The sequence below is a fragment of the Piliocolobus tephrosceles genome, chromosome 20 (assembly GCF_002776525.5).
Source record: "Piliocolobus tephrosceles isolate RC106 chromosome 20, ASM277652v3, whole genome shotgun sequence".
In the NCBI taxonomy this organism is placed as follows: Eukaryota; Metazoa; Chordata; class Mammalia; order Primates; family Cercopithecidae; genus Piliocolobus; species Piliocolobus tephrosceles.
Window position 1 is genome coordinate 17,950,051 of NC_045453.1, and position 24,394 is coordinate 17,974,444.

General features: G+C 40.8%; 2 protein-coding genes across 2 annotated transcripts in view; one reads left to right on the forward strand and one right to left on the reverse strand.

The window, feature by feature from the left end:
• Window positions 1-24,394, forward strand: part of PI3 (peptidase inhibitor 3) — an 84,052-nt gene that overhangs the window by 34,579 nt on the left and 25,079 nt on the right. The window lies entirely within an intron of this gene.
• On the reverse strand, window positions 7,101-7,713 carry WFDC12 (WAP four-disulfide core domain 12). The gene is made up of 3 exons (XM_023227920.3): window positions 7,631-7,713; window positions 7,373-7,530; window positions 7,101-7,198 (listed from the first exon to the last, which is right to left on the reverse strand). Exons 1-3 carry the CDS (start codon window positions 7,711-7,713, stop codon window positions 7,101-7,103), a joined length of 339 nt encoding a protein of 112 aa, XP_023083688.2.

The window sequence follows — 24,394 nt, forward strand, 5'->3', positions numbered from 1 at the left end:
TTCTTCTTCTTCTTCTTCTTCTTCTTCTTCTTCTTCTTCTTTTCTCTCTCTCTCTCTCTCTCTCCCCGCCCCTCTCTGACACGATCCTGCTCTGTTGTCCAGGCTGGAGTGCACAGTGCCATCATGGCTCACTGAACCCTTGACCTCCTGGACGCAAGTAGTCCTCCTGCCTCAGCGTCCTGAGTACCTGGGACTATAGGCATACACCCCCATATTCAGCCAGTTTTTATTTTTTGTAGAGATGGGGGTGTCTTCCTATGTTGTCCACGCTGGTCTCTAACTGTTGGACTCTGGTGATTCTACCACCTTAGCCTCCCAAAGTGCTGGGATTATAGGGGTGAGCCACTGTGCCCAGCCATGAAATGCTCTTTTTTCTTTTTATCTTTTTTTTTTTTTTTGAGATGGAATCTTGCTCTGTTGTCTAGGTTGGAGTGCAATGGAGTGATCTCTGCTCATTGCAACCTCCGCCTCCCAAGTTCTAGCAATTCTCTGCCTCAGCTTCCTGAGTAACTGGGACCACAGGCACCCGCCACCACACCTGGCTAATATTTTGTATTTTTAGTAGAGACGGGGTTTCACTATGTTGGTCAGGCTGGTCTTGAACTCCTGAACTCAGGTGATCCACTCACCTCGGCCTCCCAAAGTGTTGGGATTACAGGCATGAGCCACCATGCCTGGCCAATGCTTTTTTAATGAAAATTATTTTGTAGACATTTTCCTGTGCTGTGAAATGTTCTGTAAACATCATGTTTTCTGATGGCTACATGCTATTTTGTTAGATCTATATGTCAAAACATCACTTCAGTAAAGTTTTTAGGGAAAAAGGATATGCCAAAATATACATAATCAGTATCCTATTATGAGGTTTCCAATTTCCCACTTTCGTAAATAAAGCTGTGATAACGATCTTTTCGTGTACATTTTGGAGTCACATCTCTGACGGTTTTCTTAAAGTGAATTTGTCAAAGTTAGAAATGCTAGGTCAAAAGGCATGGTCATGTTTCCAGGCTTTGGATATATCTGGTCAAATTAAATTTCAGAAAGGAAGTGAGTGAGTGTACAAGAGCCTCCAACTGCCCTGCAATAGACGTCTATTGTTTTGTCTGCCCAGCGTCTCTTCCTTTGGTGGAACCATTGCTCCCTGACTCCTGTAATTCTGGTTGGTTGCCGATCAGCAGGTACGTCTCCTAGCAAAGCTGAGGGCACTCTATCCAGGTTACACCCACTGCACTCTTCTCCCGCCCCTAACTTGCCCACTCCTTCATTAGAGTCTTGAACAGAGAAGCCAGTGCTCTAAACAGAACAGTCCAAAGCTCAGATGCTGTTGCTCACAGCCAGAGATCCTTAGTGGATATACTTACTACCTACAGGATATTTTAAAAATTAGTAAATAAAATATTTGCTAATGGAAAACAATATTTCATTTTCATTTGCCTCCCTCTTAACACCCGTGATGGTGAGCGTTTCTTCATATGCGCATACTGACTGTATCCTTTTTCTGTGAATTGCCTGTTTTGTATTTTGCTCATTTTATTGCTCATTTTTATTTTTGCATTTTAAGAGCTGTTTATATATTAAGAATCTATTAACCTGTCATATACAAGGGGCAGTATGGTGAAGTAGTGAACAGATGTATATTGGAGTTAGGCAGACCTAGTTTTCAATCTTAGTGCCATAGGCTCTATCTGTGTGACATTAATTTTTTAAAACCTCTGTTTATTCTTGTATACCAGTAGAGATAGAGATAATCATATATATTTTATAGGATGGTTCTGAGAACTGAATGAGATAAGCTTGATAAATACTTTAATGCTATATTGCAAATATTTGTTTCCTCGTTTTTGCTTAGTACCAAAGGATTAAATTTTGGGGTAATCAATCTTTTCATTCATATTTTCTCCTTTTATTTTTATGCTAAAAAGGCTTTTGGACTCTGATGTCAGATAAATATTCACTATATTTACTTGTTATTATTTTGTGATTTTTGAAATACATGCTAATTCTTCAATCTAGCTGAAGTTTATCTTAGTATAGAGCATGAAATAGGAAATATCTTTTTTTGTAAGTAATTAAGCAATTGTCCTATGATCATTTAGTGGATAATTTAAACTTTTGCCATTAAGAATTAAAACTTTTCAGTAACTTAAGTCTTGTATGTAACAGGGGCTGCTTATGGGTTTTCATTTTTTTTCTTTTTTCTTTTTTTTTTTTGAGACGGAGTCTCGCTCTATTGCTCAGGCTGGAGTGCAGTGGCGTGATCTCGGCTCACTGCAACCTCCACCTCTCGGATTCAAGCAATTCTCCTGCCTCAGCCTCCTGAGTAGCTGGGACTACAGGTGCATGCCACCACATCTGGCTAATTTTTGTATTTTTAGTAGAGACAGGGTTTCACTGTGTTGGTCAAGCTGCTCTCAATCTCCTGACCTTGTGATCTGCCCACCTCAGCCTTCCAAAGTGCTGGGATTACAGGCGTGAGCCACCGTGCCTGGCCCATTCTTTTCTTATGACTGTTTATTCTTGTGCCAGCACAGGCGAGCATGTATTGTGGGTTCCTGGCCTCTGAAATAAAGAGAATATTGCAATAATATTTGGCTAGTTTTTATGTTTTTGTAGAGGCAGGGGTCTCCCTATGTTGCCCAGGCTGATCTCTAACTCCTGGACTCAAGTGATTCTCCCACCTTGGCCTCCCAAAATGCTGGGATTAAAGTGAGCCACGTGGATTTTTTGGTTTTCCAGTGTATTTAAAAGTTATGTTTGCACTGTAATGTAGTCTATTAAGTGCACAATAGCATTTGTCTAAAATAAGTATATACCTTAATTTAAAAATACTTTATTGCTAAACTATGCTAATAATCATGTAAGCCTTCAGTGAGTCATAATCTTTCTGCTGATGGAGGATCTTACCTTGATGTTGAGGCTGCTGAATGATCAGGGTAGTGGTTGCTGAAGGATAGATTGACTGTGGCAATTTTTAAAAATAAGACAACTATGAAGTTTGCCGCATCCATTAGCTCTTCCTTTTTTTCAACTTTCATTTTAGAATTAGGGGGTACATGTACAGGTATGATACAGAGGTATATTGTGAAAGATTTCTCTGTAGCATGCAATGCTGTTTGATAACATTTTATACACTGTACATCTTCTTTCAAAATCAGAGTCATGGCATGGTACAGTGGCTCATGCCTATAATCCCAGAGCTTTGGAAAGCCAAGGCAAGAGTATCACTGAGCCCAAGAGTTTGAGACCAGCCTGGGCAACATAGTGAGGCTCTACCTTTACAAAAATTAAAAAATTAGCTGGATAGTGGTGCATGCCTGTAGTCCTACCCCCTTGGAAAGCTGAGGTAAGAGGATTGCTCGAGCTCAGGAGTTCAAGGTTACAGTAAGTTATGATCATGCCACTGCACTCCAGGCTAGGCAACAGAGCAAGACCCTGTCTCTGAAAACAACAACAACAACAAACAGTTGGAACCAATTCTCTCAAACCCTACTGCGTTATCGACTAAGTTTATGTAATATTTTAAATTCTTGGTTTTGTCATTTCAGCAGTGTTCACAGCATCTTTACTAGGAGTAGATTCTATCTCTCAAAACCACTTTCTTTGCCCATCCGTAAGAGGCAACTCCTCATTCATTCAAGTTTTATCATAAGATTGTAGCAATTCAGTCACATCTTCAGTCTCCACTTCTAATTCTAGTTCTCTTGCCATTTCCACCACATCTGCAGCAACGACTTCCTCAACTGAAGTCTTGAACTCCTCAAAGTCATTCGTGAAGATTGAAATCAACTTCTTCCAAACTCCTATTCATGTTGATATTTTGACCCACTCCCATGAATCATGAATGTTCTTAATGACAGTTAGACCGTGAGCCCTTTCCAGAAGGTTTTCGGTTTACTTTGCCCAGATCCATCAGAGCAATCACCATCTGTGGCAGCTATAGCCTTACGAGATGAATTTCTTAAATAATAAAACTTGAAAGTTAAAATTACTCCTTGATCTGCAGAATAGATGTTGTGTTAGCAGGCATGAAAATATTAATCTTCTTGTACATCTCTATCAGAGCTCTTGGGTGATCAAATGCATTGTCAGTAAGTAGAAATATTTCAAAAGGAAAGTAGAAATCTTTTTTTTCTTTTTCTTTTTCTTTTTTTTTTTTTGTGAGCAGTAGGTCTTAACAGTGGGCTTAAAATATTCAGCAAACTATGCCATAAACGGATGTGCTGTCATCCAGGCTGTGTTGTTCCATTTTTAGAGCATGGGCAGAATAGATTTAGCATAATTCCTAAAGTCTCTAGGATTTTTGGAATAGTGAGTGATTATCGGCTTTAACTTAAAGTCACCAACTACGCCAGTCCCTAATAAGAGAGTCAGCCTGTCCTTTGAAGCTTTGAAGCTAGGCATTGACTTCTCTCTAGCTAAGAAAGTCCTAAATGGCCTCTTCTTCCAATAAAAGACTGTTTCATCTACATTGAAAATCCGTTGTGTAGCGTAGCCACCTTCATCAATTATCTTGTGTAGATCTTCTGGAGAACTTCCTGCAGCTTCTCCATCAGCACTTGCTTTACTTTACACTTTTGTGTTATGGAGATGGCTTCTTTCCTTAAATCGTGTGAACCGACCTCTGCTAACTTCAAACTTCTCTTATGCAGCTTCCTCACCTCTCAGCTTTCATAGAATTGAAAAAAGTTAGGGCCTTGCTCTGGATTAGGCTTTGGCTAAGGGGATGCTGTGGCTGTTTTGATTTTTTTATCCAAACCACTAAAATTTTCTCCATATTAGCAGTAAGTCTCTTTCACTCACCATTTTTGTGTTCGCTGGAGTTGCTGTTTCAATTGCCTTCAATAACTTTTCCTTTGCATTTGCAAGTTGACTAACTGGTAAAAGAGGCCTAGCTTTGGACCTATCTTGGTTTTCAACATGTTTTCCTCACTAAGGTTAATCATTTCTAACTTTTTTTAAATTTAAAGTGAGAGACGTGACTCTTCCTTTCACTTGAACACTTAAAAGCCACTGTAAGATGATTAATTGGCCTCATTTCAACATTGTTGTGTTCCAAGGGAGAGAAACAGGGAATGACCGGTTGGGGGAGAAATCAGAACATATACCACATTTATCAATCAAATTCACTGTCTTATATGGGCACAGTTTATGGCACCCTGAGACGATTAAAATAGTATCATCAAAGATCACTGATCACAGACCAACATAACAGATGTAATAATAATGAAAAAAATTGAAATATTGTGAATATTACCAAAATGTGACACAAAGACACATAGTGAGCACATGCTCTTGGAAACATGGGCTGATGTACTTGCTTGGTGCAGGGTTGCCACACACCTTCAACTTGTAAAAAATGCAATGACTGCAAAGCACAATAAAACAAGGTATGCTTGTATTGTGGTTGTAATTGTTGTAGCTCCATAATATGTTTTAGTGACTGGTGGTATCCATTACCCTTCATTAGTCTACATTTTCAATTTTCCAGGTTACAAGTATTTTATTGTTCTGTGTGAACCTAATGATCATTTTGTTAAGCTACAAAAATAAACTCATTGTTTTTATCATAAAAAGTTTTCAAAAATGCACAAAAGAACAGCAAATACTTTTATGGAGCCTACATACCCATCATCCAGATTCAACAATAAACCATTTTACCACAATTTCTTCATGCATATCCCCACTCTTTTTTTGGATGAAGTATTTTAAAGTAAATCCAACCCATCTTATATTTTACCTTTAAACACTTCAGCATGCATCTCTAAAAACTAAGAACACTTTCTCACACAATCACAATACTACCGTCATACCTAAGAAAATTAACTGCGGTTTCTTAACATCATCTAATATTCTATTTGCATCCTGTTTTTCTTATTGTCTCAAAAATGACTGTATGGTTGTTGGTGCACACATTGCATTGGCTGTAATGCATCTGAAGTTTCTTTTAATCTAGAGCAATCCCTTCAACTCTTTTTTATCCTCCTTTCCTCCCTCCTCCTTCTTCTTCATGCTATTGACTTGTTGAACAAAACAAATTGTTCTTTAGAATGTCCCATGTTGCTTCCCCGTGATGTCTTCCATCTTCTTTGTCCTTCATGTTTCCCATAGACGAATGCTAGCTGTAGAGGCTTGGTGAGGTTCATGCTCAACTGTCTTGGCAGGAGCCCTTCTTGAATGATGCTGTGTGTTTTGTGTTGCATCAGCTCAGGAGGAACAGAGGTCTGGCTTACCTGTTTTTAGCATTGTGGAGACAGATTAATGTGTTTTAGGCGTGTACCTGAATCCTCATGTTGTAAACTTGTGTTTCCCCTCTTACGAACTGTAAATATACCACGGGGTGATGAAATGGCGCTCTGTAAATATTCAGAAGCCATGGATGATCATTGCCTGAATCAATTATTTCATTAGGATTTGTGAAACCCAATGGGTTTTAATTTTAATTATATTTCCGGCATAAATTATGCTGACCAAGATGAACATTTTGTGGAGGCTTCCTGCTTGGGGAAGAGCATATCTTTTAAAAACCATTTATTTGTTTGTTTATATTTATTTATTTATTTATTTATTTATTTTTTATTTATTTATACATACGGTAGAAAAGTTTAGTCTATTTATCCAGATCTTTTAAAATGTCATTTAATAAAGTTTTAGAGTTTTTTTTTTTTTTTTGTAGAAAATTTCTGTACATCTCTAGATATATTTGTTTGTAGGTATTTTATATTTTATTCACTTTGATAATGTTGACTTGGATTTTTTTAACTATTAGGTTGTCTTAACTGGTTTGGGCTGCTATAACAAATTACCATAGACTCGGTGGATTGTAAACAGCAAATATTTATTTCTGACAGTTCTGGAGGCTGGGAAGTCCAAGATCAAGGCACCAGCAGATTCAGCATCTAGTAGGGGCCAGTTTCTCATCTCATCTCATCTCCCTGGGGTCTGGACTTTTTGTGACTCTTCCCTCTGTTTAGTGAAAAGGACTTCAAGCTCAGGTTTTCTTTGCTGGGGTTCAGTATTGCTTCTTCCATATTCCAAGTCTCAGGACCCTCAGGGGCATGTACTGGGTGAGAGTGATCCCCAGAGGTGGAAAGGACCCGGCATCATTTCTGAGGACACCCAGTGGAGGAGGAGCCTGGAGACTTGGCCTCCCATCCTGCCTCTGGGTGTGGCCCTGACACATCTTCATCCTTGTTTCCTCCTTTGTACAATGGAGATGTTCAGACTAGTTGGTCTCCGAGGGCCCTGCCAGCTTTAGCCATCCCTCTCCATCCCTCCCAAAACCAGCTAAAGAGACTAATTCCTCCGAAGCTTCATGGGCCAGATAGAGGCAAGGGAAGGCACAGCCCCAGCCCTGGGAGACAGGTCTCCTTACCTTCTTCCAGTTTCTTCACAGGAATCACACACTTGAAGCCACAGTGCAGGTAACAACACTTCCTTTCCCCCAGACAGTCCTGGTCTGTGTGACACTGGGGAGGATCGGACTTGAAGCAGCGTACGTTGTCAGCTGGGCAAACCCCCGCTTTTTCTATACTTAGTGGAGGAAGCCACAAGGTGAGGTGAGAACTCCAGCCCCAGAGGGCCCCTCAGGACCTCTCCACAGCCCAGCCCCACCCAGCTCCACCGTGCCTACTCATCCTCTTTAACTCCTTCCGCAGCCACCAGGGTCACAAGAGCGAGAGACACCATGAGGACCAAGAAGTTGCTGGACCCCATGTTGCTGGGCAGGTGCTTGGCTGGGAGCTGGGCTGAGCCTGGCTTTATAGTGTCCCTGCTGGGCACGCCAGTGGGTGGAGCTGAAGGCTCCAAATGGCAAGGGAGGCTGCACTTCCCAGCTCTATTTGGAAATGGCCACTTTTGAGGAGGGACTTGGGGCTTTCCCTAAGGTCTCCTCACTGGAATAGATGAAGAAATCAAAGAGCAACCGTCATTCTTCACACAAGGAGAAGAAATGGCCACCTGATTGACCATTAGGCACCACCAGGGCCAAACTGTCTTATGGAAGGAGGAAAGAAAGCACAGAAAGGGCATGAAATTACTCAAGTTCACACACAAGGCAGTGGCAGGGCCAGACTTCCTCAACTCCACCATGTTCTCTAACAGTCCCTGTTCATGCCTGATTCATCTGGGACCAAAATCTTCCCTCGTTCCTGTGTTGCCCCGGATTTGTTCTCAGTTCTCTCCTCACCCCAAGGAAGAATCTGAATGGCAGTGCTTAAAATGTCTGTCCTGAACATTCGCTCTCAGCCTTGTGTTCCAGCCCTGTGTGCTCCTGCCCCCACCAATCTCATGTGGCCTGGAGGAAAGCAGATTTTGGACCTGTCACCAGCTGTGTAACTTTGAAAGTGGCTTCGCCTTCCTAAGCCTCCGTTTCCTCATTCATACAATGGGCATCATAATTATACTGTATCACCTTCATAGGATTTGTTTTCCCTCCTTTATCCCTGCATCCCCCCAAATTCCTGGATTTGGAAGAAGACATGGATGTGTGTGTGTGTGTGTGTGTGTGTGTGTGTGTGTGTGTGTGTGTCTGTGCGTGTGTCTGAGATCAGGCTTTTGGAATCCTTTCCGTGAATGGGCACTAAAGAGAGGGAAATCCTTCCTGTTGGAAAAGTTGCAGATAAGAGCCCAGAAACTCCAGAAATTTGGTCCCAGCCCTGGTGAGAGAGAAATTCTGAGAAGATAAATCTAAGTTGCTGATAAGAAGACATGAGAGATGGGCAGGGAGTAATTTTGAGGAAATCTAGTCCTTTACTAACCTTTTTCCTGAGATCAGCCCCACTCATACTCAGCGTTAGGTTACCACCCAATAAATTCACCTTTCTGGCTAAGCTGGTCTGAATTGGATTTCTGTCATTTACTAATAGGACCTCTGAGTAATGCAAAGATTTGGATTTGGGGCATTCCACATACCAAAGTGTGGAAGAGACTGAGTTGGGGTTAAGTGGAGGCAGGGGAGGATCCCTCCATTCCTGGAAGTGAGCCAACTCCTTATTAGATGGTGAATCTTTGGTTACAATGTCACCAGTTGTATCCTTGAGCTCAGATCACTTGGATACCAGGGATGGAGTCTGGGAAGTTAATAAACAAATACTAGAATGTTGGAATGTATTGGCTATTGTCTCCTCCAGCTTTTTATTATGAACTTTTTATACATACAGAAAAATTGAAATATCACAACAATGATACTTGTATCTGTACAACTGGATTTAACAATTATTAATATTTTGGGATATTTTAGAATACCTATAGCTACATTTGCTGAAATATTTGAGATGAAATTGAATACATTATGTTCCTATTTCCTAAATACATCAGCATGCGAATTCTAAGAATAAGGACTTTCTTCAATATAATCACAAAGCCATGATCCTATCTAAGATAATTAATAGTTTCTGCATGTCATCTCATAGCCAGTTCATATTCGTTTCTCCAGTTCTCCTCAGAATGTCATTTGTAGTTGACTGTTGATGATACTTCTTTTAAAATTATTGTAAAATAAATCCTACATATAAAAGAATGTAATAAACTTTCTATACCTTTTGAAAAAGAATAATAAACATCTATGAACGTATCAGTTTAGAACAGGACATTACCATCCCCACTTCAGAGGTAACCACTATCTTGAACTTTCTGTTAATCATCCTCATGTTTTCCTTTAAAGTTTTGCTCTCTTGCTATGGCTTGCTTAATGGTGCATGTTGTTTAACTTTATGTAAACATAATTACAGCCTAAGTATTCTTTTGTATTTTGCATGCTTTGCTCAACACTGTGTTTTTAAAAATATTGTGGTAAGAAATATATACTACAAGACATGACTTCTTAATGTATTTTTTTTTTTTTTGAGATGGAGTCTCGCTGTGTCACCCAGGCTGGAGTGCAGTGGCCGGATCTCAGCTCATTGCAAGCTCCGCCTCCCGGGTTCATGCCACTCTCCTGCCTCAGCCTCCTGAGTAGCTGGGACTACAGGCACCCACCACCACACATGGCTAATATTTTGTATTTTTAGTAGAGACAGGGTTTCACTGTGTTAATCAGGATGGTCTCGATCTCCTGACCTCGTGATGTGCCCGCCTCAGCCTCCCAAAGTGCTGGGATTACAGGTGTGAGCCACCATGCCAGGGCCCAAAATATTTTTAAGTGAATACTACAGTGTTGTTAATTGTGGGCACAGTGTCATACAGTAGGTCTCTAGAAGTTTTCTGTCTTGCATGACTGAAACCCACTGAGTAGCAACTTTTCCCTCCCCCAGACCCTTGGAACCACCATTCTGTTTTCTGCTTCTATAAGTGACTGCTTTAGACACTTCATAAAAGTGGAATCATGCAGTATTTGTCCTTTTGTAACTAGCTTATTTTGCTTAGCATAATGTCCTTAGGGTTCACCCATGTTGCAGCATGTGACAGAATTTTCTTCTTTTTTATGGCTGAATAATATTCCATGGTATGCATATATATGTGTGTGTGTGTGTATATATATATATATAATCTTTTTTCCTTCCCCCATTTGTCTGTCAATGGGTCAATGCACATTTAGGTTTCCATTTCTTAGCTATTGTAAATATTGCAGCAATGAATTTGCAGGTGCAAATATCTCTTTGGGATCCTGATTCAAATTCTTTTGGATAATAACCCAGAAGTGGGATTGCTGAATCATGTGGTAGTTCTATTTTTAATTTTTCGAAGAACTTCCATACTGTTTTCCGTAGTGGCTATACTCCTTTAAATCTCACTGACAGTGCAAGAGTTCCAGTTTCTCCATATTCTCACCAGTACTTGTTTTCTTTTTCTTTTCTTTTTAAAATAATGGCCATCCTAACAGGTATGAGGTGATCTTATGGTTTTGATTTGCATTTTCCTGATTGTTAGACATGTTGAGCATCTTTTCACATACCTGTTGGCCATTTGTATATCTTCTTTGGAGAAATGTCTGTTTAAGTCTTATTCACTTTTAATTGGGTCTTTATATATATATGTGTGTGTGTGTGTGTGTGTGTGTGTGTATGCATATGCACACACATATATATAAGGAAAAAGAAAAGAAATATGTATTAGAATGGAAGAAGAGAAAAGCCATTGTTTGCAAATAATACAGTAGTCTAATAGAAACACAAAGGAAACTACAGATATATCATGACAGACAATTTTTTCAAGATTAACTGACACAAAATCAATATATAAAAGTCAACTACATTTCTATACACTAGAAATATTGGTTAGAAAAATGTAATACTTTAAAAGCAATAACATGTAAAATATTTAGTAATAAAGGCAACCTGTGAGATGGGAAAAATATTTGCAAACTACATACCAGATAAGGGGTTAATTTTCAAAATATATAAAGAACTGCAACTCAATAGCAAAAATAAGTTTACACACATACATATATACATAGCAAAAATATGTTTATATATTTATATATATAAATACATTTAGGCTTACATTTAGGCTTACATTTAGGTTACATTTGTCTAGGAAGCAAGCCCCATAAGGAACTTCTCATAGTCTTATTATAAGAAGGTAAAATTGCAGGGGACAATGTTCCTGTTTTGCAGTAGTAAACTACCTTCTCAAAAGGTGGTTATTTTGTCCGCAGGGGACTTTGGCAATGTCTGGAGACATATTTGGTTGTCACAACTGGGGCAGATGTGCTTCTGACATCCAGTGTCTAGAGACTGAGGTTGCTGCTAAATATCTAACAATGCACTGGACATTTTTCACAACAAACAATGATCTATCTCCAAGTGCCAGTAGTATTGATGTTGAGAAACGCTGCTATCCTGCCTCACTGACTCAGCTGTGCATGGCCTCAGAACACCTCAATGTAGGCTGAAGCGAGTAATGATGGGAGTGTCTGCTGGGAGTATCCCATGCTTAGGAGTGCAGATCCTTGGCTCACTGGTTTCACCCAATAAAGGCATTCCCTAGCTCATGCCATGTGACCTTGTGGAATTCATCCCATGTTCTGCTGAATCAGGCAAATAAAGTTCCCTTTTAATTCTAGTTAGCTAAGAGTTTTTCTCATGAAAGACTGTTGAATTTTTATCAAATGCCTTTTCCTCATCAATTGAGATATATCTATGGATTTTCTTTTCAACCTGTTATTTTGTGAATTACATTAACCAGATTTCACATTCATTGTCTTTTTTGGGCATCATTTATTTACATGCTTCAAGAAAGTGGAAAGCCTTGAACCAAAATGGCCTAGCCTAAAACAGACAGAGAATAAAAGGGAAGATGTATTTCTAGTAAATATGGAATATACATTCCTGAAAATCATTAGGTTACAGAGTTTTGCTTGCTACAAATAATAGGGCTTCTGGAAAAAATAGAGTTGAAGTAGAACATTCAAAACTTGTGCAGTCTCATAAGTAATACATCAGACAAACAGAACCCACACCCAATAAAAACATGACCACAGTTTTAAACATCTTCAGTTCCTAATAAAGAAATTCTGTAGTAAATATAGCACTTTACTTTGACAAAAGGTGGGGAGTTTGCTTGGTAAGTGGGTATGGTGAAATACTGTGGCTTTTGGGGTATGCACAAAAGGCGGAATGAAGGACATCATCATTCTTGGGACTAAATGTTGTTATATGGGAAGTCATTGTTTTCTATCTCTTACTTCTGTACTGGCTTAAAATGGCAATCTGCTGTATTGATTTGTCAGTTCCTCCCTTTTGTAAGGAAGCTGTATAACCTTGGATGAAGCTGGATAACTGCAAATTTCTATCCTGATGCTCTTGACATTAAAATCTTGATCTTTGGCTGGGCACGGTGGCTCATGCGTGTAGTCCCAGCATTTTGGGAGATGGAGGTGGGCGGATCACTTGAGGTCAGGAGTTCAATACCAGTTGGCCAACATGGTGAAACGCTGTCTCCACTGAAAATACAAAAAGTAGCTGGGTGTGGTGGTACATGCCTATAATCCCAGCTACTTGGGAGGCTGAGGCATGAGAATCACTTGAACCCGGAAGGTAGAGGTTGCAGCGAGCTGAGATCATGCCACTGCACTCCAGCCTGGGCAACAGAGTGAGACTTTGTCTCAAAAAAACAAAAAGCAAAAAACAAAAAACAAAACAAACAAACAAAAAAACTTGACCTTTAATCCATCACAGTTGTTTATCAGTCTCACTTGAAGCTGATAGTAACTGATGTGTTAGGCTCACTAGCGGTCTCATCTCTGATGGAGTGCAACGTTTAGCTTATTGCTGTGGCAAATAGCATATGCTCTTATTTATTTGAAAATATTTTATTATTTCGAACTTGTCAATATTTAAGGCATGTCTTTTATTTATTTATTTTTAAATTTTTATTCATTCATTTTTTTGAGATGGAGTCTCCCTTTGTCGCCCAGGCTGGAGTGCAGTGGTGCAATCTCCGCTCACTGCAACCTCCGCTTCCTAGGTTCAAGAGATTCTCCTGCCTCAGCCTCTCAAGTAGCTGGGACTGCAAGCTGGCTAATTTTTGAATTTTTTGTAAAGATGGAGTTTCACCATCTTGGCCAGGCTGCTCTCAAACTCCTGATCTCAAGTGATCCATGCCCGTTAGCCTCCCAAAGTGCTGGGAATACAGGCGTGAGCCACCATGCCTGGCCTTAAGGCATTTCTTTTAAAATCATATTTCAGATTCTTGTTTCCAGAACATTGAACACAGTATTAAATACTTCTATCAAGATAGAACTCAGGACAACAGCATATTACACACTTGGTAGGGCAATGCCTATAGGTAAACTGAGATAAGAGGGGGGAGATGAAGTGTGTGTATTTTGTGTGTCACTCCAGAGATACCGTGTTCAATATTTTTGCATTTGATTGGTATTATATGACAGGACAAGGCACAGTCACCTTATGAAAAACTGTATTAACCCAGTTTTACATGTTAGTGATTTAATTCCTTACTTATCTACCATGTATGAACATATTCTGCTTGTTAAAGCACTTGCTTCAACAGGAGAGACTCGTGTGTGTGTGTGTGTGTGTGTGTCTGTGCACGTGTACCTTTCGGTTAATGGGAGGTGACATCACAGTAATCTTTGCCCTGACAGTGTGCCTGACTGAATAGTATAAGCTGAATTAATGCCCTTGTTAGAGATTGTGGGATCCCAAAATATTTAATGCCTAAAAATCAGGTAACCTGATCATCTGAACCCCTTCTCCACCTTCCACTGAGCCAGACAAAGGTGCAAACGCTTCCTTAAAGGAAGATCAACCAGGAAAAAGTTATGCCTATTCTTTGGCTACTTTCCCCCTAGTTTTAAAGGTATGAAATTCTATTTAAAGTATTATCACAATAATATATGTACACAGTATAAAATGTAAAGTGTAAAACCAGGTTTACAATGGGAATCTCCTACATTGCTCCTATTTACCTTGTTTCCTGATACCCAGAGGTCCTGATACGAGAGGTAACCACTTTTAGCTCCTCTAGCTGTTTCTAATATCTATCTACATGTTTCTTTTTTATTTTTTTTGTTTTTTTTGAGATGGAGTCTCGCTCTGTCCCCCTGGCTGGAGGGCAGTGGCACGATCTCGGCTCACTGCAAGCTCTGCCTCCTGGGTTCCCGCCATTCTCCTGCCTCAGCCTCCCCAGTAGCTGGGACTACAGGCGTCCGCAACCGCGCCCAGCTAATTTTTTGTATTTTTAGTAGAGACAGGGTTTCACCATGGTCTCGATCTCCTGACCTTGTGATCCACCCGCCTTGGCCTCCCAAAGTGCTGGGATTACAGGCGTGAGCCACTGCGCCCGGCCTCCATGTTTCTAAATAACATTCTTATGTATTATTAATGTTCTTAAATTTGTATTCTAAATTATGTATTATGTAATATTCTTAAATTTCTGAAAATTTAAATTTGGATTAAAAATTATTTTATTGTGCTAAGAACACTTAGCATGAGATCTACCCTCGGAACACGTTTTTAAGTGTGTAGTACCGTATTAACTCTAGGCACTATGTTGTACAGCAGATCTCTAGAACCTTTTCATCTTGCATAACTGAAACTACTCACTGAATAGCAACTCCCCATTTCCCCCTTCCTGAAACCCTTGGAAACCACCATCATACCTTTTGCTTAAATGAGTTTGACTACTTTAGACAACTCACGTAAGATACCTTACAATAGTGGAAACGTGAAATTGTTTTCAAATATACTTTGGGTTATTTGTATGTATTCTATTGAAAATATCTATTCATATCTTTGTTCACTCTTTAATTGGGTTATATTTTTTCTATTGAGTTGTTTGAGTTCCTTATACATTTTAGATATTAATCCCCTATCAGATGTACAGTTTGTAAATATTTTCTACCATTTCATAAGTTGTGTCTTCAATCTGTTGCTTCCTTTTTTTTGTGCAGAAGCTTGTTAGTTTGATGTAATTTCATTTGTCCATTTTTGCTCTTATTGCATATATTCTTGGGGTCATATCCAAAATATTGCCCAGACCAATGCCGTGGACCTTTCCCACTATATTTTTTTCTAGTAACTTTATAGTTTCAATTCTTATGTTTAAGTCTTTAGCCCACTTTGTTGATTTTTACATGTGGTGTGAGATAAGGGTCCAGTTTTAGTCTTCTGCATATGGAGATCCAGCTTTGCCAACATTATTACTGAAGAAATAGTCTCTTCCCTACTGGGTATTTTTGGCACCTTTGTCAAAACTTAGTTGACTGTACATGCATGGATTTATTTCTGGGATGTCTATTTTGTTCTATTGGCCTATGTGTCTATTTTTATGCCAGTACCATGCTATTTTGATTACTATGGCTTTGTAGCGTATTTTGAAATCAGGTAGTGTGATGCCTCCTGACAAAAAGATTTGTCACTTTTGCTCAAGATTGCTTTTGTTAAAGCAGTCTTTAACAAAAGGTCTTTTGTGGTTCCATGTAAACCAAAGGGTCTTTTGTGGTTCCCTGTAATTTCCTAGAATTTCCCTGTAAATTCTAGGGCCTTTTATTTCTATTTCTATGAAAAATATCCTTGGAATTTTGATAGGCATTTCATTGAATCTGTAGATTACTTCGAGTAGTATGAATATTTTAACAATATAAATTCTTTAATTCATAAACATAAAATAACATTTTTATTTACTGTGTCTTCCTTAAACTGATAACAATTTAACTTTGATTACATTAAAACTCTACACTTTGATTCCACCCTGTCCCCCTTTTTTAAATGATGGGGTCTTGCTACATTGCCCAGGCTAGTCTCAAAGTCCTTGGCTCAAGTGATCTTCCTGCTTCAGTCTCCTGAGTAGCTGGGATTATAGGCATGAACTACTGTGCCTGGCTCACACATTAAAAATTTTAATGTTACAACTTAAATCTTTTTATATTCTGTACTCTTTGACAAATTATTGTAGCTTTTATTATTTCATAGTTTTGTGTTTTAGCCTTCATACTAAAAATATTTGATTTACACACCACCATTATAGCATTAGAGTATTCTGAATTTGACTATGTACTTACTTTTATTAGTGAGTTTTATACTTTCATATGTTTTCATCTTACTTATTAAAATCTTTTTCTTTCTGCTTGATGAACTTCCTTTAGCATTTTTTTGGTAATACTAGCCTCGTGCCAATAAAGTCCTCCAGCTTTTGTTTGTCTGGACAAGTTGTAATTTGTCTTTCATTCCTGAAGGACAGTTACTTTTTTTCCTTCAGCACTGTGAATATATCATTTCACTTTCCTGATCTTTAAAGTTTCTGCTGCAAAGTTCACTGTTAGCCTTATAGGAATTCCCTTATTTCAGGATCCTCTCTCTGCTTTTGATTTTTGACAGACTGATTATAATATATCTTGGTGTAGTGTTGTTTGGTTTAAATATTATTGAAAGCCTTTGACCTTCCTATACCTATATATTTATATCCTTTCTCAGATTTGGAAAGTTTTCGGCTATTATTTATTTAAATAAGATTTCTACCCCTTTATGTCTTTTCTACTTAAAATCTCATAACTTGAATATTTGCTCTTTTGATGCTGTCCTAGACATTTCATAATCTTTCTTCACTACTCTTCATTTTTTTCTTTTTTCTCATCTGAGTATATATTTTAAAATAACTTTACTTTGAGTTTACAGGTTCTTTCTTCTGCTTGATCAATTCTGCTGTTGATGCTCTTTATTGAATTTTAAATTTCATGCATTACATTTTTCAGCTGCAGAATGTCTGATTTTTTAAAAAAAGGCTTTACTCTCTCTATTAAATTTCTCATTTCGGTCATTTACTCTTTTTCTGATTTCATGAATTATTTCTCTGTACTAGTATTATTTTTTGAAGTTCATCAAGCTTCCTAAGAATAATTAGTTTGAATCCTTTGTCAGGCAGTATTGTATTTCTCCACTTCTTTGAGGTCAGTTATTAGGAGATTACTGTGTTCTTTTGAAGGTATCACACCTCTCTAATTTCTCATGTTTCTTGTTCCCTTATGTTACTATCTGTACATTTGAAGAAGTAGGGACTTATTGCAGGCTTTTCAGAGCCCTTCCCCAGTCAGTCTGTCCAGAGATTCTGGGGAGACCACTGGGTGTGGTCTGTGGGCAGGCTTGAGTCCTTGGGCAGCCTAGCCTGGTGTCTGGGTCAGCAGGTGGTTGGACCTGTTACCTGGGTGAGACTGGGCCTGGAATCTGTATTCATGGGAGCTAGCCTGAAACCCAGGTCCATGGGGGTTGGTTTGGTCTTGGGGTGGCCCTTGAGCTGAGTCTGAAGGGGCTGACCAAGTACTGAGATGAGTCTGAAACCTGGGTCCACTGGGCAGGCCTGTGGCCTTAGTCCAAGGGGTTGGGCCTGTGTCCTGGGTCCATGGTGTCTGACCTTGAGCCTGGGTCTTCAGGGATGGTACTGGATCCTCAGTGCATGGGGAATTGGCCTAGTATTTGGGTCTACTGGGATGAACCTGGATCCTGGGTCTGCTAGAGCAATCCTGGACCCTTTGTATTCTAGACTCTGAGAACACAAGAGTCTGGCCTAGAGTCTGGGTTTGGCCTGGTGTTGTGGCAGCTGTAGTGACCGGGTCTGTGGGTGCTTGTCTGGATCCTGGCATTGCAGATGCTGGCCAGTTTCCTGGAGACATGTGTGCTGGCTTAGAGTCTGGATCTGTGGAGACCTGCCTGGAGCCTGGGTTTACTGGGGCTGACCCTGGGGGGTGGGTGTGTGGGAGCTGGCCTGGAGACTATGTTCACAAGGGTTGTCCTGGGTCCTGGCCATAGGGGCTAGCCTGGAGCCTGGGTCTCTGGGGGCCAGTCCAGTGTTGTGTTCTGCTGAGATAAGCTAGACCCTGGGTCTACTAGGGTTTGGGGCCATAGGAAACATCATGGTACTGACTCAGAGACAGCTAGGGACAGCACCTTTGCCTCAGAGACCACTGAAATTATTCAAACTGGCCAATCTTGAGACACTTACCCTGCCTCACCTGCTCCTTCTTTTAGGAACCACAGAAGAGGTTTGCCCACATTTTTCCCTCACTCTTTCTATCTCTTGATGGAAAAAGGTGCTTCTTATGTGCCCCCCTGCCCTACCCTTCCCATGGCAAGGTGTGACTCTTCTTTAAGATATGTGAGTATAACAAACTCTCTTTTAAATGGCAGTCATCTCCTGATATGTTGGCTTTGTTATATGTAAATAATATTAAATACCTAAATAATATTAAAACCAAGTTTTTTAAAAAGGAGCTTGGGAGGCAAAAGACTAGAAAATCAGTAGCAAGGATGTCTGTGATAGGGCAAGAGGACTGACATGTGAGCGGACACTTACTGTGAAGATTTGTGTATTACATATTAACACCCATTGGGAAGCATCTATGATGGATTAGACACTGACAGCCAAGATGAAAAACTCAAGAAGTTGACATTAAGCAGCTTTCCTTTCTTTCCTTTTCTTTCTCTCTCTCTCCTTCCTTCCTTCCTTCCTTCCTTCCTTCCTTCCTTCCTTCCTTCCTTCCTCTCTCTGTCTCTCTCTTTTCTTTCTCTCTCTCTCTCTCTTTTGACAGGGTCTGGCTCTGTTGCCCAGGCTGGAGTGCAGTGGTGCAGTCTCCTCTCACTGCAACCTCTGCCTTCCAGGCTCAAACGATTCTCTCACCTCAGCCTCCCAAGTAGCTGAGATAACCAGCCTTCATCACCATACCTGGAGAAGTAACTGTACAGCACAAGGTAGAGGACAGTGGTGAGTGTGGAAATGCACTGCTCAGACCTCCTGCTGCTTCAGGGTGTGTAACTGATGGATGCCCCCAGCTACTGTCCTCGGCATCTGCCACTATGTCTGTGCAGAAGTCATGGATGCTTCCCTCAGGTTACTCCCAGTCAACGACTGAGTGTGGCCCGAACACTCAGGCAGGCCCATTCTGAGACCTGGATCTCTTCTGATAGGTGACTTCAGTTCAAGCCTTGTCTTTCAGCCTGGCTGGCACTTTACTAATGTTGTACTTCATTCTGAGACTCTTACTCCTTCCTTCTCTCCTCCCTCAGAGCAGGCAGCCCTGCATCATGGTCTCATGCTCTCCTTGCAATTTTGGCTGCTTCCCTTTGCCCCTCACAGGCATTTTCCCTGACACACACTCTTGATTGTCTAATCCTGTCTAGACATCTGCTTTTCAGAGGGAGGCTTAAACAAACCTACTCACCCATAGTTTTGGTTTGAATAGTTCAGGAAATGATTTAAAAAGGGAGAAGAAGAGCGAGAAGAAGGGAGAAAAGAGCATGCTTTTTCTTTTCCTTAATAGTTATGACTATCAAGTCAAGATGATTAAATTCCATTAGAAACATTAAAAAGATTAAGATATGCTTTTTAAATGAAATGACAATATTCATCATATTCTTAAAGATTTATTCCCTGTAACTATTATGCAATTATGATAAAAATGTTAGATGTCAACTTAAAGCATGCTAGGGAATAATTGACTTTTCAAAATTTGTTTATAATAGTTACAAATAAAATTTTGGAAGACTTGTCCAGACTTCTACTACTTTTGTGGTCCTGAACTAAATGTGAAATAGTAATCACATCCTTTTTTCAAATCCTAAGGGAAAAAGCCATAAAGGATGGAGAGAGAGAGAGAGAGAGAGAGAAGATTCAGCAGTCTTACAGATATTTCTGTGGTTTAAAATATACAATGTTTTATCTCTTTGTCTTCTTGTCATATTAACAAGCATTTAACTCTAAAAGGACATCTTGGGCCTGGGAACATCATGGGCAAACTGGAGACCAGTTATCCAAATCTGAGCCTGTAGCACCAGCGTCTCCTCAGGCTTGGTTAAGGAGTTTCCACCTTGAGAGAGAAGAGAGAATCAGGGATGTAGGAAGGTGCAAAGGTTCAGGGAAGGTTCATCCTGGCTTGTACTTTGTCAGTGCCAGGGAACATGGCATTGCAGGGGACATGGTTTTGTGTCCCGGGGCACTGTGGCAGAAATCCTGCTAAGTACTCTCCTTCAAAGAAAACTGAGATATGCTGCCCCAGAATCAGGGACTGGGGATCAGGGACTCTAGGCAAACCATCCTAAGGAATGATGAATGTATAATCCCTTACCTTACAATTTAAATATGAAGAGAAAGGTGCTGTGAAAGGTATCATGAAAAATTAAAATAATAACAATAAAAATTCAATAACCCTTGAGCAGCTTAGGGATTATCTTGTCCAAATGTCCCCTTCATACAGAGGAGAAGGGTAGTGCCCCTTATGTGAAATGGACAGTGCATATTCTGAGCAAGGATATCTATTGAGCTGCCCCCTTCACTGTTCAGAGGCAGATCTGTGGGCCAACCCAATTCGAAAGCTCTGATCTCAATGATTTCCAGGGGCATGGGCAGCTTTCAACTCCTTCTAAGATGAATGCTTCTGCAGGAAGGTTTCAGGGGCAGCCGAGAAGGGCAGATCTGGGGCTCCTCACCTCAATCCAAAGTCCACCAGGGCTCCATACACTGATGTTGACCGTTGAAGAAGCAACACTTCTTGACCCCCAGCCAGGCTTTATCATGCCAGCGCACAGGTAAGAGGGTGAAAGGGCAGGACAGAGTAAACTCTGGGCAATATCCAGGTTTCTGTGCAGCTGGAGAAAAATGCCACAGGGTGAGTCAAGGGCAACCATAAGTCACTTCCAAGCATCAGGGCCAGCTCTTTCCATGAATTCCTCAGAGGAAATGTTCCCTAACCCCAACCACACCCAGGATTGCCATGCCTCACTCATCAGACTCTTCAGGATTCCAGGCTGAACCACGCAGAGGCGAGGCTGCTCAGCTTCATGGTGCAAGAAAAGGGCGAGGGTGCACCTGGAGGCTGGACCCGTCTATGTCAGTTCTGGCGGGGCTCCACCAGCAGGCGGCGCTGTGGCTCTGGGGGCTGGAGGTCAGAGGTGCCTCAACTTGACCCAGAACCATCAGCTGTTTCCTTTCACCTCCAGGAAGAGACAATGTGAAACAATTTGTGCGGTATAATTTATGAGAGCCCTCATGGACTGCCTTTCTTAAGGGTGTTGCAGGGATACCCTGGCTCTTCCTCATTCTGACTTTATCCAGAGGATTTTGAGGCAATAGGAGGGCATTGTCTTTCCCCAGGCTTGCATCAGGTCTGACCAACTCCCCTCGTCCCAGTGTGTATCCAGAACAATTGAAACCCACCCCTCCCAGCGGTGTTCACATATGGGTGCATTTGGGGTACCACATCGACGTTGAAACACACACAAAGACAAAGCAAGATACTGTGCTATTAGCAAGATAATGTCTAGATTCATAGGAAATATAAATGTATTATGAACTACAGAGAAATAAGTTTCAGTTGCATTATTAGTGTTTGCTCCTTTAACTCCTGTCTTTATGTCACCATGACTCTGCCAAAACTTTATTTGTTGATAAAATTAAAAGTCTAACTAGGTCGTTTTGAAATGTGACCCCTAGGCTAAATAACCATTCTACCTCTCTGCACTCCTGTAAAAGTGTGTGATGTACCTACTCACTTGGTGGCTTAGAACATAGCTATCAGTAATGGTGAGAAATGGGTTTATGAGTGCACACAGGAAAATTGGTACCTGGTGTGGAAGAGAGAAATACTGAGGAAAAAGCTCTCTGAAGCAGGTGTTCTATCTATCTATCTATCTATCTATCTATCTATCTATCTATCTATCTATCTATCTATCTATCATCGTCGTCATTCTTTCCTCTCTTTCTAGTGCAATCTTGTGGTTACCTCCAAGCTGTGTGTCTTTTTGCTGTTTTATGACACAAAGCCGGAGAGTTAATATATCCTTGAGGTAGGACAGTAAAGGTATATTGCTGGCCTTGCCAGCTGAAAGCAAATTGCTTCTGGTGGGCCTTATGGACAGGAAGGGAGGAAAAGGCATTTGCCAAGTCAATGGCTGTACACCAGGTACCAGGAGATGTGTTAATTTACTCAAGCAATGAAACCACATTTGGTACAGCAGCTGCAATTGGAGTCACCACTTGGTTAAGCTTATGATAATCCACTGTCATTCTTTAAGATCCATCTGTCCTCTGCACAGGCCAAATGGGAGAGTTGACTGGGGATGTAGAGGGAATCAACACTCCTGCTCTTTCGAGTCCTCGATGGTGGCGATAATCTCTGTAATCCCTCCAGGCATGTGATATTGTTTTTGATTTACTATTTTTCTAGGTAACTCTAATAGCTTCCATTGGCCTTTCCCACCATAATAGCCCTCACCCTACCAGTCAGGGAGCCAATGTGGGGATTCTGCCAGCTGTTAAGTATGGCTATGCCAATTATGCATTCTGGCACTGGGGAAATGACCACAGGATGAGTCCCGGGACCCACTGGACCCACTATAAGTTGGACCTGAGCTAAAACTCCATTAATTACCTGATCTCCATAAGCCCTTACTTTTGGTCCTGGAGGACCACAGTGATGTTTTGGGTCCCCTGGAATCAATGTCAGCTCAGAGCCAGCGTCCAGTAGTGCCTGAAATGTCTGATAATTTCCCTTTCCCCAGTGCATAGTTACCCTGGTAACTGAAGACTGAAGGTGTCCTTGGGAAAGAACGGGAGAAAGATTCACTGCACAAATTGGCAGTAGGGTAGTGGGATCTTTCCTCAAGGGGACCTGGCCTCCCCTTCATTCAAGGGGTTCTGGGTCTGTAAACTGGTTCAAGTTTGGAAATTGATTGAGGGGCCATGATTCTCTGCTTTTATAATTCAAATTAGTCTTTTGTCCATTCAATCTAGAAGTTTTATGTTTGTATAAATTAAATAGCAATGCAGTAGGCCTCCTATCAATTTCACTTTTTAGGAACATTACGATTAATTAGCCAGTGCCAGAGCTCTACATGAGTCAGACTGATTGATGCTTTGCTTCTGCTGTCCATTATGGTAGCTACACCCACCTTGCCTTTGACAGTTGAGTGCTGCCACTTGGCTCCTGCCACCTTGGGCTTCAGTTATTCCCATTGTATTTAAATTTTGTAGTTGAGTGACCGCAGTTTCCACTGTTAGATCTGACATATAGAAAAGAGCAATTACAGGGCTCTTCAAAGATGCAGGTGCTGACCTCACAAATCTATTTCACAAGGCATTGGTCAAGGGTGTAACTTCTGGATCCTCCCAGCTGGTATGAGTAGGTTTAAAGTGACTAATTCACTCTACCATCCCAATCTCCCTAAGCCTTTGGATCCCTTCCTCTACATTAAGCCAAGGGAGATCAGGCATTTATAGCTCACTCACAGTGGGCCATCTTTTAATCCATATTTCAGCTAAACAAGCAAATAAACTATTAGAATCGTTTAAACTCCCTGAGCTGCAACATTAAATGCAGAGTCCCTACCTAGTGGGCCTAAATAAATAAATTCAGCCTGATCCAACTCTATGTTCCTTCCACCATTATCCCACACCCCTAATATCCATGTCCATGCCTGTTCTCCAGATTTCTGTTCATATAAATGAGAAAACTCAAGCAATTCTTTTCGAGTGTAGTGCATCTCCTCATGGGTCACACTCTCAACCTCACCTCTAGGGGCCTGCTGGGACTTTAGTCTATTCATAGTTCTAGAAGCAAACAGGGGTATTGGGGGTGGCTCCTGAGGAGACTCAACATTATCTTGCCTGGCAACTGCCTCAGGGGAGGCCATCACTGTTGTGTGAGGCAGCACAGGGTTAATCTCCCCAGACAAAGGTGGAAAGGCTGATGGCAGCATGGGTCGGGGAGGTGGTGTTGCCACTACTGGGGATGAGGAAGCTGTTTCTTCTGGCAAAAAAGTTCATCAGAGTTTACAAACTCAGTGTCCCCAGCTTCATCAGCATCCTTCCACATGTCCCCATTCCAAGTTGCATGGTCCCATTCTTTTCCAATCAATGACACCTGGTGAGGCTGTGCATGCACCTTTCGTTGCAGGTCAACCACTCACATGATAAGAGCTTGTGTCTGTTTTTCCACAATTTCAGCTCT

What these genes read in the sequence shown, in the direction of transcription:
- WFDC12 (XM_023227920.3), bottom strand. Translation starts at nt 7,713, where the DNA reads ATGGGGTCCAGCAACTTCTTGGTCCTCATGGTGTCTCTCGCTCTTGTG. An exon ending in GAAGGAGTTAAAGAGGATGA is followed by an intron (nt 7,531 to 7,630) that starts GTAGGCACGGTG and finishes TCCTCCACTAAG; the next exon opens with TATAGAAAAAGCGGGGGTTT. An exon ending in TGTGAAGAAACTGGAAGAAG is followed by an intron (nt 7,199 to 7,372) that starts GTAAGGAGACCT and finishes CATTGTACAAAG; the next exon opens with GAGGAAACAAGGATGAAGAT.